Genomic DNA, 14327 nt, shown 5'->3' on the forward strand with positions numbered 1-14327 from the left:
AAAATTGGTTCCAGCTATGGCCTAGTGCGTTTGTGTAAATATTTCCATAACAACAATGTCATTTAATTTAAAATAATAGTTTTTTTTATTTAACAATTTTTAATACTTTTGTTAGTATGTTTTCGCTTCATCTCTCACTTTTTTTATGTATAATTATAATTGTAAAAATATGTTTTTGTGACGAAATAGAGTGGAAATGGAGTTTGAAGAGAATAGGACGAATGGTAAACGGATTGACAGTAACAAACGACGATAGAGAAAATAATTACCCATATATAGTTGGGATAAGATCAGAATTGGACAATGGTCGGGATGGAATTGACATAGTTATATGTGGAGGAACAATGCTTAGTTCTCATTTTGTTATAACTTCTGCACAATGTGTTATAAATCCTTACAGTATAAAAGTAAGTTAATCAAGATAACTTAAATACAATTTTAGTAAAATTTATAATTTAACTATAATATATAATAGTTCCGTAATGTGGCACAGTGGACACTTCAGAAGTTGTCAAGCTCTGAAGTTAAGCTTCACCTGCCATTATAAGTTTTTGGATGGGTTACCTAATGTCAATTTCTATTGTGGCAAACACTATGTCTCTTAGTAAAGAAGGCTAGTGGAAACCACTGTAAATAATAATACCCTAAGATACACTAGTCGAATAATTAAAAATTGGCCGGTGTTAACCATCTAAACAATAGAAAAAATAAGTATATATATATAATGTATAACAGTAAAGTAAAAAAAGATATATCCATTAAGACATTTTATACAAAAATTATACTTAAATTTTTTTTTTTTTGAGGTGTACGTTAAAAATTTTACAACAAATGATGAAAGTACAGCATCTTATTCTGTGAAACTCAATTTAGAAGAAGACACTGATACCTTACCAAATCCTATTTTTTATGGAAGTAGGATGCTAAGAAACTATACATGGATAAATGAATTTACAACGCCATTTGGAAGAATTAAACATAACCTGAAGCATAATATAGCTCTTTTATATTTTGATGATCCGATTCCAGATACACAAAATTACACATTTCCTAAAATTGATGGAAATCCCCGAATTTTTTTTAATAAAAATAACAACACTAAATCTAAAATGTTTGGATGGTGTTCCACGAATAATAAAACGGAAGCAAAATTATCAGATCCAAAATTAATGTCAGTAGACCTAGCACAGTTGTTAATATGTACAACAGATCCACAGTTTGTTAAATTTAACTTATAATAACTAATTAAGTAGTAGAAATTATTTTCGAAATCAGTCATTTTATTGATTATTATCAATTTATAGATTATCATATTTCTTGTGTGCTAATGAGACCTCAAATACATGTGACAAAGATGAAGGGGGTCCAGTAATATTTTTAGATAATAGTCAAAGATCCCAACCTCTTCCCACTATAAGTGAGTATTTTCATTCATAGTTTTTTTTTATACCATTACTAAAATTTCAATGAAAATCGTATATCAATACAGTATTGAGTATATACAAAATATATTAATATATAGACATCTATTAAATTTTAGTATAACAAATGTTTTGCCTTACAACGTCCAAAAAATAAGTTTTTTATATTGAAAAATATATATTATTTTATCAACTTTAAGTAAATAAATGAGAATTTATGCATAATTATTAGAATAGTCTAAGAATGGCAACTCAAATTAAAATTAGTTTGTTTAAACTACAATTTTCGAAAAAGAAAACTTTGATGTTATTATTTTTTAAATTCCTTTTAAATATACCCAACAGTAGCTGAAACTAAAGTTTTAAGAATTTTGGTTGATTTTATTATAGTACAATGAACTTTCATAATTAATTTTTTTTTTTAGTAATTTATATACAACAGATTAAATTCAAACCCATACTAACAGAACTTTAAAATAAAAAATTAACGAAATTAATATTTTTTGATATAAAAAAAAGAAGAATATACAATACTTGAGTCTTTGGTCACTGAACTAATATTTTATATAAATTAAAAAAAACCCTTTTAGTTATATAGAGAAGGTTATCAAAATATATCTTAACAATAACTTTTTGTGATTCGAACTATAAGAAAAGGGATATATATAAATATACAGGTAGGGACATATTTAGGGGACGAGTGGGTGGTATCGTCCCGGATGGAAATTTTTTTTGGGCAGAGTTTTTTCGTAACCATAATATATAAAATAAAGGGTATGTAGAGGTCGCAATAAAACTTTACCTGGGGCGTCAAAATTCTAAATACGTCTCAGTTTATAGAGTTATACCAAATCACTATAAAAAATTTGGATTTGTCAAAACCTTATAGGACATTTTATACATAATGGAATAGATCTAATTGTCAATTCATATAACTTTTATGCATTTCTGAGAGTGTTATTCCTAGAGCGTATAATGATCAGACTCTATCATCAATAGTAGTACCTCTGTGTGCTGCTGGTAAGGACTACACATGATACCATATCTCCCTCAATCGTGCATTACGTCATCAACCATTATGGAAATGTATTGAGATGTGAATCAGTATTGCAAGTTGATCTAAACATAAGATTTGCCTCCATGACGCGTTGGGTCGAGGGTTCTAATTTCTAATTTTTAATAATATTATGCACGTTCTTTTATGTGATTTCCGGTACTCTTTCGATGACCGTATCAAATATTAATAATTTGTCTTAACAATTGATCTACTATGAAAAAAATCATGATTTCTACAAAAAATATTTTATTTATAAATATTTTAGGACGTCTCAAATATTGAAACGTATAAGAAATTAAAATTTTTTTTATGAGACGTAGTAAAAGCAGTAATTCATTCAGTTGCCAACTTAGCGTTGATGTTAATCTGCGCTGCTTGATGTTAGTTCCCCGATGGGGTACCATACGGAAACAGTGACACACACCTTACCCTATTACTAGTTTCCTTAACCATAATGTTTCACCAGGTCGACAGTCAAAAAGCGTAAAAATCCTTTCAAATCATTGTTAAGTAGAACAGAGCCCGGATAATTGAGTTAGAGATTAAGAAGATGATGATGAGTAAAATCATATCAGATTTATAATGTACTCCTGTACAGTCTTCTATGAGTAATCAACTTCTTAAGTCTAAAATTTGTCTTTTTTCTTGTATATCTTTATTCACAATATAAGAATAACTATAAATGTAATAATACAAAAACCATTTAGAATTATGAGAATTATATCTTAGACTAAAAAAATACATTACATTATATAACTATATCGTAACTTAGTAAATTTTAGTATATATAATAAAGTTAAGCATGTTTCAACGATGATGTTACATCATAGTGCCTCCAACATCAGTAACGCCAAACTTGACAGAGAGCATGACAGTGAATAGTTCATTACAACAAAATACCACCAGTTCTAGTAATTCCAGTCTACAATTGAGTAACACCACAGTTATAAAAAGTCCACCGATGTCTGAATCACTTGATAATAATAGTTTAAAACCACCACCAATGTTGATAGCATTAATTAGTACTGTGGTTGGACAAGATCGAAAGTTAACGTACTTATGGCAATATCGATATTGGGTAGAAACTATCATGAAAGTAGTCAATATGAAAAAATCCCCTTCTATTACATGTCCAACAATAATATCTACATCACCTCGAATAAAAAGAACTTCAACATTTAAAGCAATATCTCAAGTAGTTAATTATTACGATAGTGATGAATACATTTCTATTTTGAGGAACCCATACGTTTGTGGATCAAATTCTTTATTAATCAGTTCTAATGTAGATTATTTTTTTGTAATTTTCATTTCGCTTTTATTATAAGATGAAGTGGGGCAATTGTAAACTGGGGAATTATTATCAAGTTTGATATTTTAAACTATATAAATTTATAATATTACATAAATTAAATAATTTTTGTTAACAAAAAATATTGGTTTAGCAGTTTTTGAGCTTACTATAAATAAGTTATGAAATAAAAATTAGGTATCAAAAAATGACCTGAGAATTTTTATTGATTGGTAGGTTTTCATTTTAATTGTTTCAAAATAGATTTTAGAAATTTATTTTTCATATAATTTAAAATAAATATTATATATTATCACGCAAAAACATGATTCATCGATAAATATTACATAACTTCTATTTTAGTAGACTTTTTATCCCGTTTACTATTACATTTTATATCAAGTATATATGCTTGGGATCATGAACTGATTATCCTGTATACATATTTTTCAAATCTAATAATTTTTCAAGATGTTAACATGATTAGGTAGAGGAATTATTTTATTGAGAGTACAATTTTTATTTCAGTAATTAATAATATACTTGTTACCTCTGTGTTTGATTGAGTATAAACTATGAACTTGCAAATATCAGTATAATGACTTTCAGGATTCCACCTAATTTGTCACAATTGACTTTTTATTAATAATGGTAGATTTTTCGCTGTCTAACCATAATGTTAGTGTTTTTACAAATATTGCAAAGTTTAAAGCAAACAGCAGAAAAGATGGCGTTTACTAGCGCCCTTTGGTCTATCACCGGTAATTTTCACGTTTTCCGCTGCTGGCTCTGCATTTATCAAGTTTCCTACCACTCGACACGTGGATAGGTCGCCAGTTAGACGTAGTTTTTACCGTGACTGTTTTGTATGCGATTTAATCTTTGTTAAAGCGTGATCTGGCTTTTGTGACGTTCATATAAAAATTATATTATATTATAATATAATATACATTATATTAAAAAAAAAATAAAAATATACATTGTTTACGTTCGCATATCACGAAAAATATATAACTTTGTTTTTACATTTTTAGTTATTTTTGTTTATCATTAAAATGGATACTAAAAACAGTGGGAGTAAAGAAGCTAAAAAAATTGACAACATTTTTAAAGGCAATGTAAATGCAGTATTTAAATTGGATGGAGCTGTGTATTCTATCGGTGAGTAACGATATTTTTATTGTTCAAAATTCACTTCTACCATACAAATATTAATTGTTTCTTTTAACAACTGATAATATTCTTTGATGTAATAAAAATGTTACAACTGAAACTTTAATTTAAACAACTTAAAATCTTCAAAAGAAATCAACTATATTTATAGATTGTATAATATATATAGTACTAAAAGAAAAAAGATTCTTAAATTTTGAATGATTAAAAAACATATATTTAATTAATTGATTATTTGTTTGAAATAATTCTATCGAAAAAAATCCCTAATGGCTTCTCTAATTCCTTTTTAAATTTATTTTATTATTTTGCCCTTCCTTGTTGAAATTTAAATGTTCTTTTCTTATAAGTTATGTAATGAAAAAAAATATCCGTATATGTGGGTGTATTGACCAAGTTTGGTTGTTTGGGGATTTGGTCAATTGGTGAGCAATGAGGTTGTAGAGTCCAAGGGTTTTAGAACAATAAAGACAAGTAGATATAAAGAAAAAATTTAGATCCCCTTTATTGAAGAATAAAAACTAATTAATTGGTAAGCACCTTTAATAGGACACTGAGGCAACAAGGCGATAATCCGACCCACAAATACCCAGTCGAAGTGTCTATTAATACGATCAGACACACATTAGGTATTCTACACTCTTTACAGACATGGGGCAGTAATCCGATTCTCCAAACCCTGTATATGTATAAAGTGTGAACAAATTATTAAAAGTACCTTTTGAAATTAAAAGTAATAATTGATCTATTGCTTTATCGTTCTCTGCTTAGATTATTAATTCTAAATAATGAGGTTAATGTGAATTTACTTACTTCTTTTATATTGCTTGCGTAAAGGTCGTCGATAGTCAAAATATTAAGTACGAAACTGTTTCTTAAATTGTTCTAATTCGCACACATGAAAATTCTATAATGTTTCATTTTATATAAATAAATATAGTCTCGACGCAAAATAACTTTATTTCAATATCGTATTAAAATGTACCGACGACAACACGGGGCCGTGGCTAGTTGAGAAAAACAAATTGGACAAGAGAATTCTGAATTCTATATTGAATTCAGAGCTTCAAAAGTCCGACTTGCTTGCTCACAGATGCGCAAGAAGGACTAAGTCTTTTTATATTACCCTTAATTACCTTCATCTTGAGATATTTTCGTTGGCGCTTTTAATGATTTTTAGTTTATTATTCAAAAATACCAAAATACCATTATTATTTTAAGATAATATCCATAGCATAAAATTATCATTTTAACATGTATATACATATAGAAAACTAGTGTACAACGGTGTATATTTTATGAAAGATAAATAAATTATTTGTTTGTATACAAGTGGTATAAAATACAGATTATAAATTTTTCATTGATAAATATATGATGCGTATTGCAAAGCGATATTACGTCAGTTACCTTAAAGAAGCTTACCACACAGTTGAATTATGAGTTTATCTTACGAGAAATGTATTGTTTGTAATTTTTTTCTTAAGTATGTAAATTATAGTCGAAAAAATAGTATAATGAATTTATAAAGAGACATCTATCTTACCTGCAATCGACATTAAGTTTTATGACACACACATATAACTTATTTTTTTATATTTCTATAATACTTAGGTTAAAAAATTTATAACAATGTTAAAAAATACATTTCTTGTTTTAAAATTATTTTTTCGAAGTTAAATGTTGTTATTTTTAATTTTAATTTATACCATTTTTATCAAGTTATATTTAATCGATTGTTCTTATTATTATTATTTACCCTTATAAATTATAATTACTAAAAAATAAATTTTAATCAAAGTAAATAAAAGACAATACGAAGACCGTGTTTAATAAATGTGAACTGTAAAAATCCTCAGTTAATACGTAAAACTAGTATACAGACAAATATCTATGTAGCAAGTTCAAATTTAGTAAAATTTCTAAGATCATTGGTACTAAATTTGATTTAAGTATATTTCAAAAACATGATAACCCATTTAATTTGTATTACTCATATTGGAATTAAATTTATTTAATTTTGTTAAATATCGCAATTTATAAACGGTGTAATAAAAGTTTAAAAAAGTGTAACATCGCTATTTTCTAATTTATGGTTATGATAGAAATGGGCCAGTTAATCAAGTTAAGTTTAGTTAACTATAAACAGCGTCGATAATCTAAAAGTTAAAAGTCAAAAATTTATAAATTTAACTAGCAAAGTTAAAAGTTAAATTGATAATATTTTTTAATTTAGCTTATTTTAAAATAAGTTTATTTAATTATTTGAGAACTTAATAATTTTTTTGGTCAAATCACTTTATATCGATTTTTTAATGGTTAGTAATCTAAGGAAAGCTGGGAATCGATTTTTAACTTCTGAAACGAAATAGAAAAAAAAATATTAGTTATGACAAACATACTTATTTGTTTTGTTGCTTAACATCGATTTGAACAATTTGGTGTTGGTTTAACTGTATTATCTATAGTTACATTTAAAAAAACAGGTAGAGAATCAAATAAATTATATTTATAATAATATAATTTAACTTAATATTGATTTTTTAACTAGTTAATGTCCCCCTTTGATAATAGGTACTATAAAGGAGAGTGTATATTATGGCAAAATATTATAACCCATTAATAACTTACTATTATTAAAGTTTTAAGTTGAAATTTGATTTTTTCATTAGTGATGATGTAAAAAAATTATATTTTAATTCTTTCAGAAATGTTTTATATTTAAGGGTTACACTACTCAATATAATAACTGATAATATGTTACACAATAAAATGATTTTATGGCATACGGTTAATTTTTTTAATTCAATTTATCTAAGTTGTTTAAATGTAACATAAAGCATTATTGTAAATTTTTGTCCAACTTAAAATTACTGATTAAAAATAATGATACAAACTGAGGATATATATTAGTAAGAGCTATAATTATTACACTATAAAATTAATTAGTTGCTAGTTAATCATTAAATGATTATATAATTATTGTTAAAGTAATGTTTAGATTTTATTTAACTAGTGATAATAGTGGGTAAATAATTAAATATTTAATTTTGTATTTTTATTTTATATCAGAATAAATAATCATTAGCTCTTTGGATAAAATCTTATTTACTACCTAATAAGTTGTGAGCATAATTTTAAATTTCAGAGATGTATACGGTGACGTCATGGCTTTTGACTAACTAATTAATGTAAACCCAGAGAATATTAAAACGCTCAACCCGTCGACCATTATATTTCTGAAAAAGAAGAAATTAATTATGTAAACACAACAACTAATTTAATAAGTGCATACATTTTAATTTATTCTTCCAAGAACATAACTTAATTTATAAAAAAAAACTTATCCAGCATAAAAATGAATAATAATACCATCAATTGGGCTAACTTGTGTTAAAATTATGGTAAATAAATATTAATTATCATTTTAGTGGTAACAATTTACAGCGCTAGAAAAATGTTTAAAAATATTTAAAAAATATTTATGAAAAGTAAAATCTGTAAAATATTTACAGAACTGACTCAAGATAAATTAATATATAAATATATTAAAAAAATTTATAATAATGGACTTTATAAATATTTGTCGTTTATAATTATTTAATTGGTAAAAACTTTAACATAATAAGTATAACTTTTAATTTTTGAAAGTAAAAATAATTTGAGCAAAAATTTTATTAATAAAATGTACACTTATGAATTTTATCTTCGATGCAAAACTGAGATGCCATTAATTTTATCACGATGTGTACTTGACTGTCATCACTTTTTCTCAGCTCTCACATATTTTTCAACGATCGAAAGATTGTTTTTAGTTGCAGATATTACTCTCAAAAATTATTCCTTATTCTCTGTAAATAGTAGAAATCCCAAAAAATAACTGTTTTTGAAATCGATAAATTTCGAAATTTATAAATCTTTTTTACTTAAAACAGTCAAAACTCTCATGAAAAAAAAATGAAGGAATCAAAACAAATTTTTAATAATTTTCTTAAGTATTTTCCTTTCATTAAGTATAAAATTGTTAAAAATCTGACTGTTTATCTGCCTACAAGCATAAATTCAAAATGGTGACTTTTGCATGAAAAGTTATTATTTTCAACTTAAATTTTGAAAATTTTCCTAAAATACTATTAACTATAAACATATGTCAAAATAAAGTTATAACTATTTAAAAATAGAAGTGAAGTGTGTTATGATATTTTTATCATTCCGGAGTACTATTTTAAAAGTTTTTATTGACCCCTTATTTTTTTAATAGATTATTTTTTATTTAATTATTTAGTTAAAAATACAATAAAAATATTGAATAACAATTTCATTCTAAATTTAATTTTTATAGTATGTATTTATTCATGTATTGTACTTATAAATCATATAACTTGTAATCACGATATAATTAAGGAATTAGAAATCGATGTTGCTTATTGAATAATTAAATAATTCTTTATAAAAATTCAACATTTTCTACAGATTTGTATCAAAGAGTTTTTTATTGTAATGATTTTAATTGCTGTCAAATCTATACTTGACCCAACTATGCCACGTGTTTGTTGTGGCCCGACCCCAATGTGCCTCTGTGTTGGTTCTTTTTATTTTCAGCAATATACATTATGTGCTAAAATTTCAAATTTAATTATACTCTACAGAGCGGTGGTATGCTTAGTGGTTTAACAGAGCTTGTCATCAAAGCCAGGCACCAGAACTACAAAATGTTTTTTCTCAAAAATGACAAAAAAAAATGTCATCAAAATGCTCTTGAGCAACCAAGTCTCAGTACTAGAGGTCTAAACTACAATAGTTATAGCTGGACCTGTCCTTAATATTGATCCTGGTATACCTTAGCTAAAAAAAGTAAAGAATAACATTTTTATTTAATACGATTTTCAAATTGATACTACAAATTGTTGTACATTTTTCAATATAATTAAGTTGGTTTATTGTTATAATATAGTATATAATAAAATATGTTTATGCAAAGTAAACTTACCTTCTACGCATTCAATGAAACTCAAAGTGATTTATTTTGTTTGATGATTTCGAAGAACCACATATATGTTTCGAACTTGTTTGAATATCATATTCAGTGCTTTAAGCAAAAAGGATTGTCAAAATAGGTATTCCTTTTTCAAAGTAAAACAGAATTTATCAAACATGGATTTGATTTAGATTCTAAAATTACAAAATATTATCGCTTATAATGTCTAGAATGTACAAAAATTGAATGATATTAATCGCTAGTTCAATGTCTGATAATGAATTTTATAAATTTTTATAGCTTACTAGCTAGTACTAAAAATCCGAAATATTGTTAAAATGCCAAATTAACTTCTGCCTAGTGTTTATGAAGTGTATAAGTGTTTATTACTATTTATAATAAATTGTATATAACTACAGACAACTAAACAGTTTTCCCTTAGCAAATATTTACAATTGTCTAGCAGCTAGACTTTTTTATTTTTATTTTTTAAAACTTTTTTATCGGGTATATGAAATTAGATTTAACTTGTGTATAATTTTCTCTATAAAAAATTAATATGGACATTTTATTATATTAAATATAATAAGTAAGAAACAAATTCATTTAGTAAATATATTGAATCTTTAACTAATTTATTATAAAATTTCGGAAAAATTTAATATTGTGTAAAGCTAAAGAAATTTCTAAAAAAATGTGCTATTTCTATTTAATTAATTTTTCAAAATTTTTAATTTCAAATTTTATTTTATATAAATATTTAAATAAATGTTATAAAATTTATATAAATATAAAAAATTAGCTGCAATAAAAATAATAATTTATACAAAATAGAATAAATTATACTAACTCAAAAATACAAATATAAAAAGGTTGAGGTACTAATTTTTGTTTTTAATAAACTATACTCCAAGAGATAATATTATTATTATTAATATTATCTCTCGGAGTATGAGTACGTGAGTTTGTAAGAAAAATAAAAAAGTGATAGAAAAATATAATGAACATTATTCATTTATATAAAATGTAATCATTTGTCACACTCTTTAATATCAATAATGCCACAAGTATTTATGGTTACCAATGATACATGGAATAGAGATATGTCGTGTGTGATGGGAAATATCGAATAGTAACTATCGAACTATTCAATAGTTTTTTAAATATTTGATAGTTTATGCTAAAAATAAATTATTAGGTTGTATAGAAACAATTCGAATAGTTATTCGATAGTTTAAAATATTCGAAAATACCCATCACTATAAAGTACTCTAAAATAAATACACATTCCTTTTCTTATGAAATGACTAATACGAACGCAGCCGATAACTTCTTGCACGTATTTTGATTGCTGACACTTGAGAAATGAATTCAAGATAAAGTGTGAACAGAGAATGACTCGGAGCAATTATTTGGGCTTTTTATATTAATTTTGGGGGCATTTTCAAAGACGAGAAGTAATCACCGACGCGACTATTATTTCTTTATTAGTCGTTTGCAATAATTTATTACATTTTTGTGAATAATGTTATACTGTGTATTCCATATTATTTTACACATTATTTGATACCTTATGTCTTACATAGTACTATTACATATTTTTTATTATTTCCTGTTTATTTTATATAATTAATAAATGTTTTTTTACAAAGTTACATTGGTACATTTTTAAACATTCAAAAGTATGTAATATACAGGTATTCAGTAAGTAATGAAACAGGTCAATTGTTACAAACAATGAATACAAAAGAAACCCGTTTTCTTACTTAATGAACATTGTATATACATTTATGTATAATAATATGTTATATTATAGCATATTGTTATATTTTTACAAATGTCTGGTCATTTAATTTGATAATTAAATGTTATATACATAACACCTAGTAACAATAATAATAAAACGTGTATATTGTGTATAAACGTGTATATCTATATTAATTTTTTCAATTAATTAGTAATATACCATTGATGATAATATCAATAAATAAAATTATACAACATTAATTTTTAATTTTATAAAAATTTACATTAGTTCAGTGGTTTAAATAGATATCTATTCGTTTCTACCCATCAGAGCTACTTTCATTTTTTTGAATTTTGGATTTTACTAAGACTTCATTAGTTCGTTTCATAAAAGGTGTTCTTGGTCTACATCTTAGCTTTATTTTTATTATTACCGTTAGTCGTTATTATGTTAGTCTCTTATTCCTTCTAAAGTCGAATTGATCTTCCTCCAAGTTGTCATTTATTTATTTTTCTTATTTAGTTGTGAATTATATTCGTTAATATTTTTGATGCATAGTATCAATAAGCACTTCTCAAAATCTTTGAAAATCAACAATTTTTCATATCTATCATATATTATTTTAAATAACGTTCCCTTGGAATTTCATTGATTTTAATATTTCTTCACTTATGTAGTCTTCAGGATGATTGATTTATCATTGACTACTAGATTACTCTTAGAAAAAATATATTGAAATAAAAGAATAATAATAACATCTTTTTGTATTGATATAATTTTCTACATAAATTTGTTGTTAATAATTTGTGCCTATATTTTAGATTAAACAGTATAGTCATATACAATTATATATTTAAAAAAAAAAAAAAAAATAAATAAATAATAATAATAATAATAATAATAATGGTTTAACTATTAATTATAAATATTTTTAGGCAATATCTTTGTAGCTTTTAGTGTTAATCCATTATGTATATTAAAAGAAAGGGATTGTCCATGCTAAAATTGTCCTAACTGTCAATTTCTTTTGATTAATTACAATTTTAATTTTATAATTGAAAAAACAATTAACTCACAAAGATTAGCATAATTAAATTAAGAAAGCCTACTTTCTTGTATATCAATTTTGTTAAATATAAGAGGTAACAAAATATACAACAACTTTAAACTTTTAATAATTTCTCCGTGAAAATTAAATTATTAACTATCAATTGTATATTTAATATATATACTACAATGAGTATTTATTTATATGAAGAAATAATACATTTATATTATACATATAAATAATAAAATTTGTAATCATGGTATAATTAAGGAAATAGTAGCTGATATTGCTTTTGAAATAATCCATCACCTTCTAAAAGTTAAATACTGTCATCCGATTTTTTTACTTAAAACTGCCATAACTTTTTGAAAATAAATAAATCATACTTTATCTTTTTAATAAATACTTTATGTATTTCCTTTTCATTTGATATACTTTTTTTTTAGAAATTTGATCCTTATCCTGCTTACACAGAGGCATTCAAAATTGTACATGAAAAGTTAACCTTTTCTACTTTACTATTAAAAATATTCAAGACATATTCCAGAATTCAAACATATTTTAAATTAAAGCTTATATTACATTTAATAAGTAAAAAAAAAAGAAATTTGTCCGAACACCTTACCTTTAGCTTCAATGCGAATCTAAGAAGGCATTGGTTTTACTATGATGTGTTTTATTTTTAATTTTTTTTATTTACTTTTTTTGTGTCTGTTACCTCTTTTTCTCAACTTCACCGAACCGATTTCTTTAAACGATACGTCAATAGATCAAAAATCGTATCTAGTCAAAGACATTACCCTAAAAAATTGTAAAAATTTCCCTCTTTCCCCGTTAAATTTCCAAAAAAAAATAAAAATCGCAAATTTTTGACATTTTTTGAATTTTTTTTTTATTTAAACTGCCATAACTTTTTTAAAAATAACCAAATCAATACAATTTTTTATGAGAAATAATATTTATATCCCTCTTTCATTTGACATACTTTATCTTAATCAGGATATAAATAAGGAAATAGCAGATCATGTAGCTTTTGGAATAATCCACCAATTTTTTAAAATTAAAAACATCTAAAGATTTGCATGGAAGCGTTTTTTATGATAGTGATTTTAATCACTGTCAGATATCATTATACTTGACTCCACTATGCCACATCCCCACTGTGCCGTGACTCCACTATGCTGGGTTTCTTTTAATATTCACAGCTATTACTTGGTTATAGTTAATAACATAATAATTTGATTAAAAATTATTTTGTTAAATTATTACCACCTTTACTGTCTGTAAGGCAATTATTACTTATCACTCTCATTCAAAAGTATATTGAAATGATAGCGTTTTCTTCTGTCCTTTTCTCAATACGTATTTCAATGTTTAATACCGTAAAATAATACATGAAAATTCAAATTTTCACAAACTTCAAAACGCTACAGAATATTTACTACTGAATATTAATAAGATATTTTTTTACTAAAATTTTTCTTAAATTCTACTCTACAAAATAGCTATCTTAGATTTTTTTTTTACATTTTATTTAAAATTTAAAAATAATTAATATTTTTAATAAAATGTAAAAAAATTAATTATTGAGATATAGCTATAGACCTAACGT

The 14327-nt window shown here is 24.7% G+C and overlaps 1 protein-coding gene across 2 annotated transcripts in view; it reads left to right on the plus strand.

Moving 5' to 3' along the window:
* Positions 1-250: 250 nt before the first annotated feature.
* LOC126900012 (dual specificity calcium/calmodulin-dependent 3',5'-cyclic nucleotide phosphodiesterase 1-like) overlaps positions 251-14327 on the plus strand; it is a 196000-nt gene continuing 181923 nt past the window's right edge. The window contains exons 1-4 of one of the 2 annotated variants that reach the window (XM_050675354.1): positions 251-407; positions 807-1216; positions 1305-1417; positions 4804-4930. In XM_050675354.1, the coding sequence (XP_050531311.1) occupies positions 4825-4930 (106 nt within the window). In that variant the 5' untranslated portion in view covers positions 251-407; positions 807-1216; positions 1305-1417; positions 4804-4824. Of the gene's footprint in view, positions 408-806; positions 1217-1304; positions 1418-4803; positions 4931-14327 lie in introns of those variants that run through there. The other variant, XM_050675351.1, reaches the window with a different exon arrangement.

This window comes from Daktulosphaira vitifoliae, unplaced genomic scaffold, assembly GCF_025091365.1.
Source record: "Daktulosphaira vitifoliae isolate Bord-2020 unplaced genomic scaffold, ASM2509136v1 Scaffold_2, whole genome shotgun sequence".
Lineage (NCBI taxonomy): Eukaryota > Metazoa > Arthropoda > Insecta > Hemiptera > Phylloxeridae > Daktulosphaira > Daktulosphaira vitifoliae.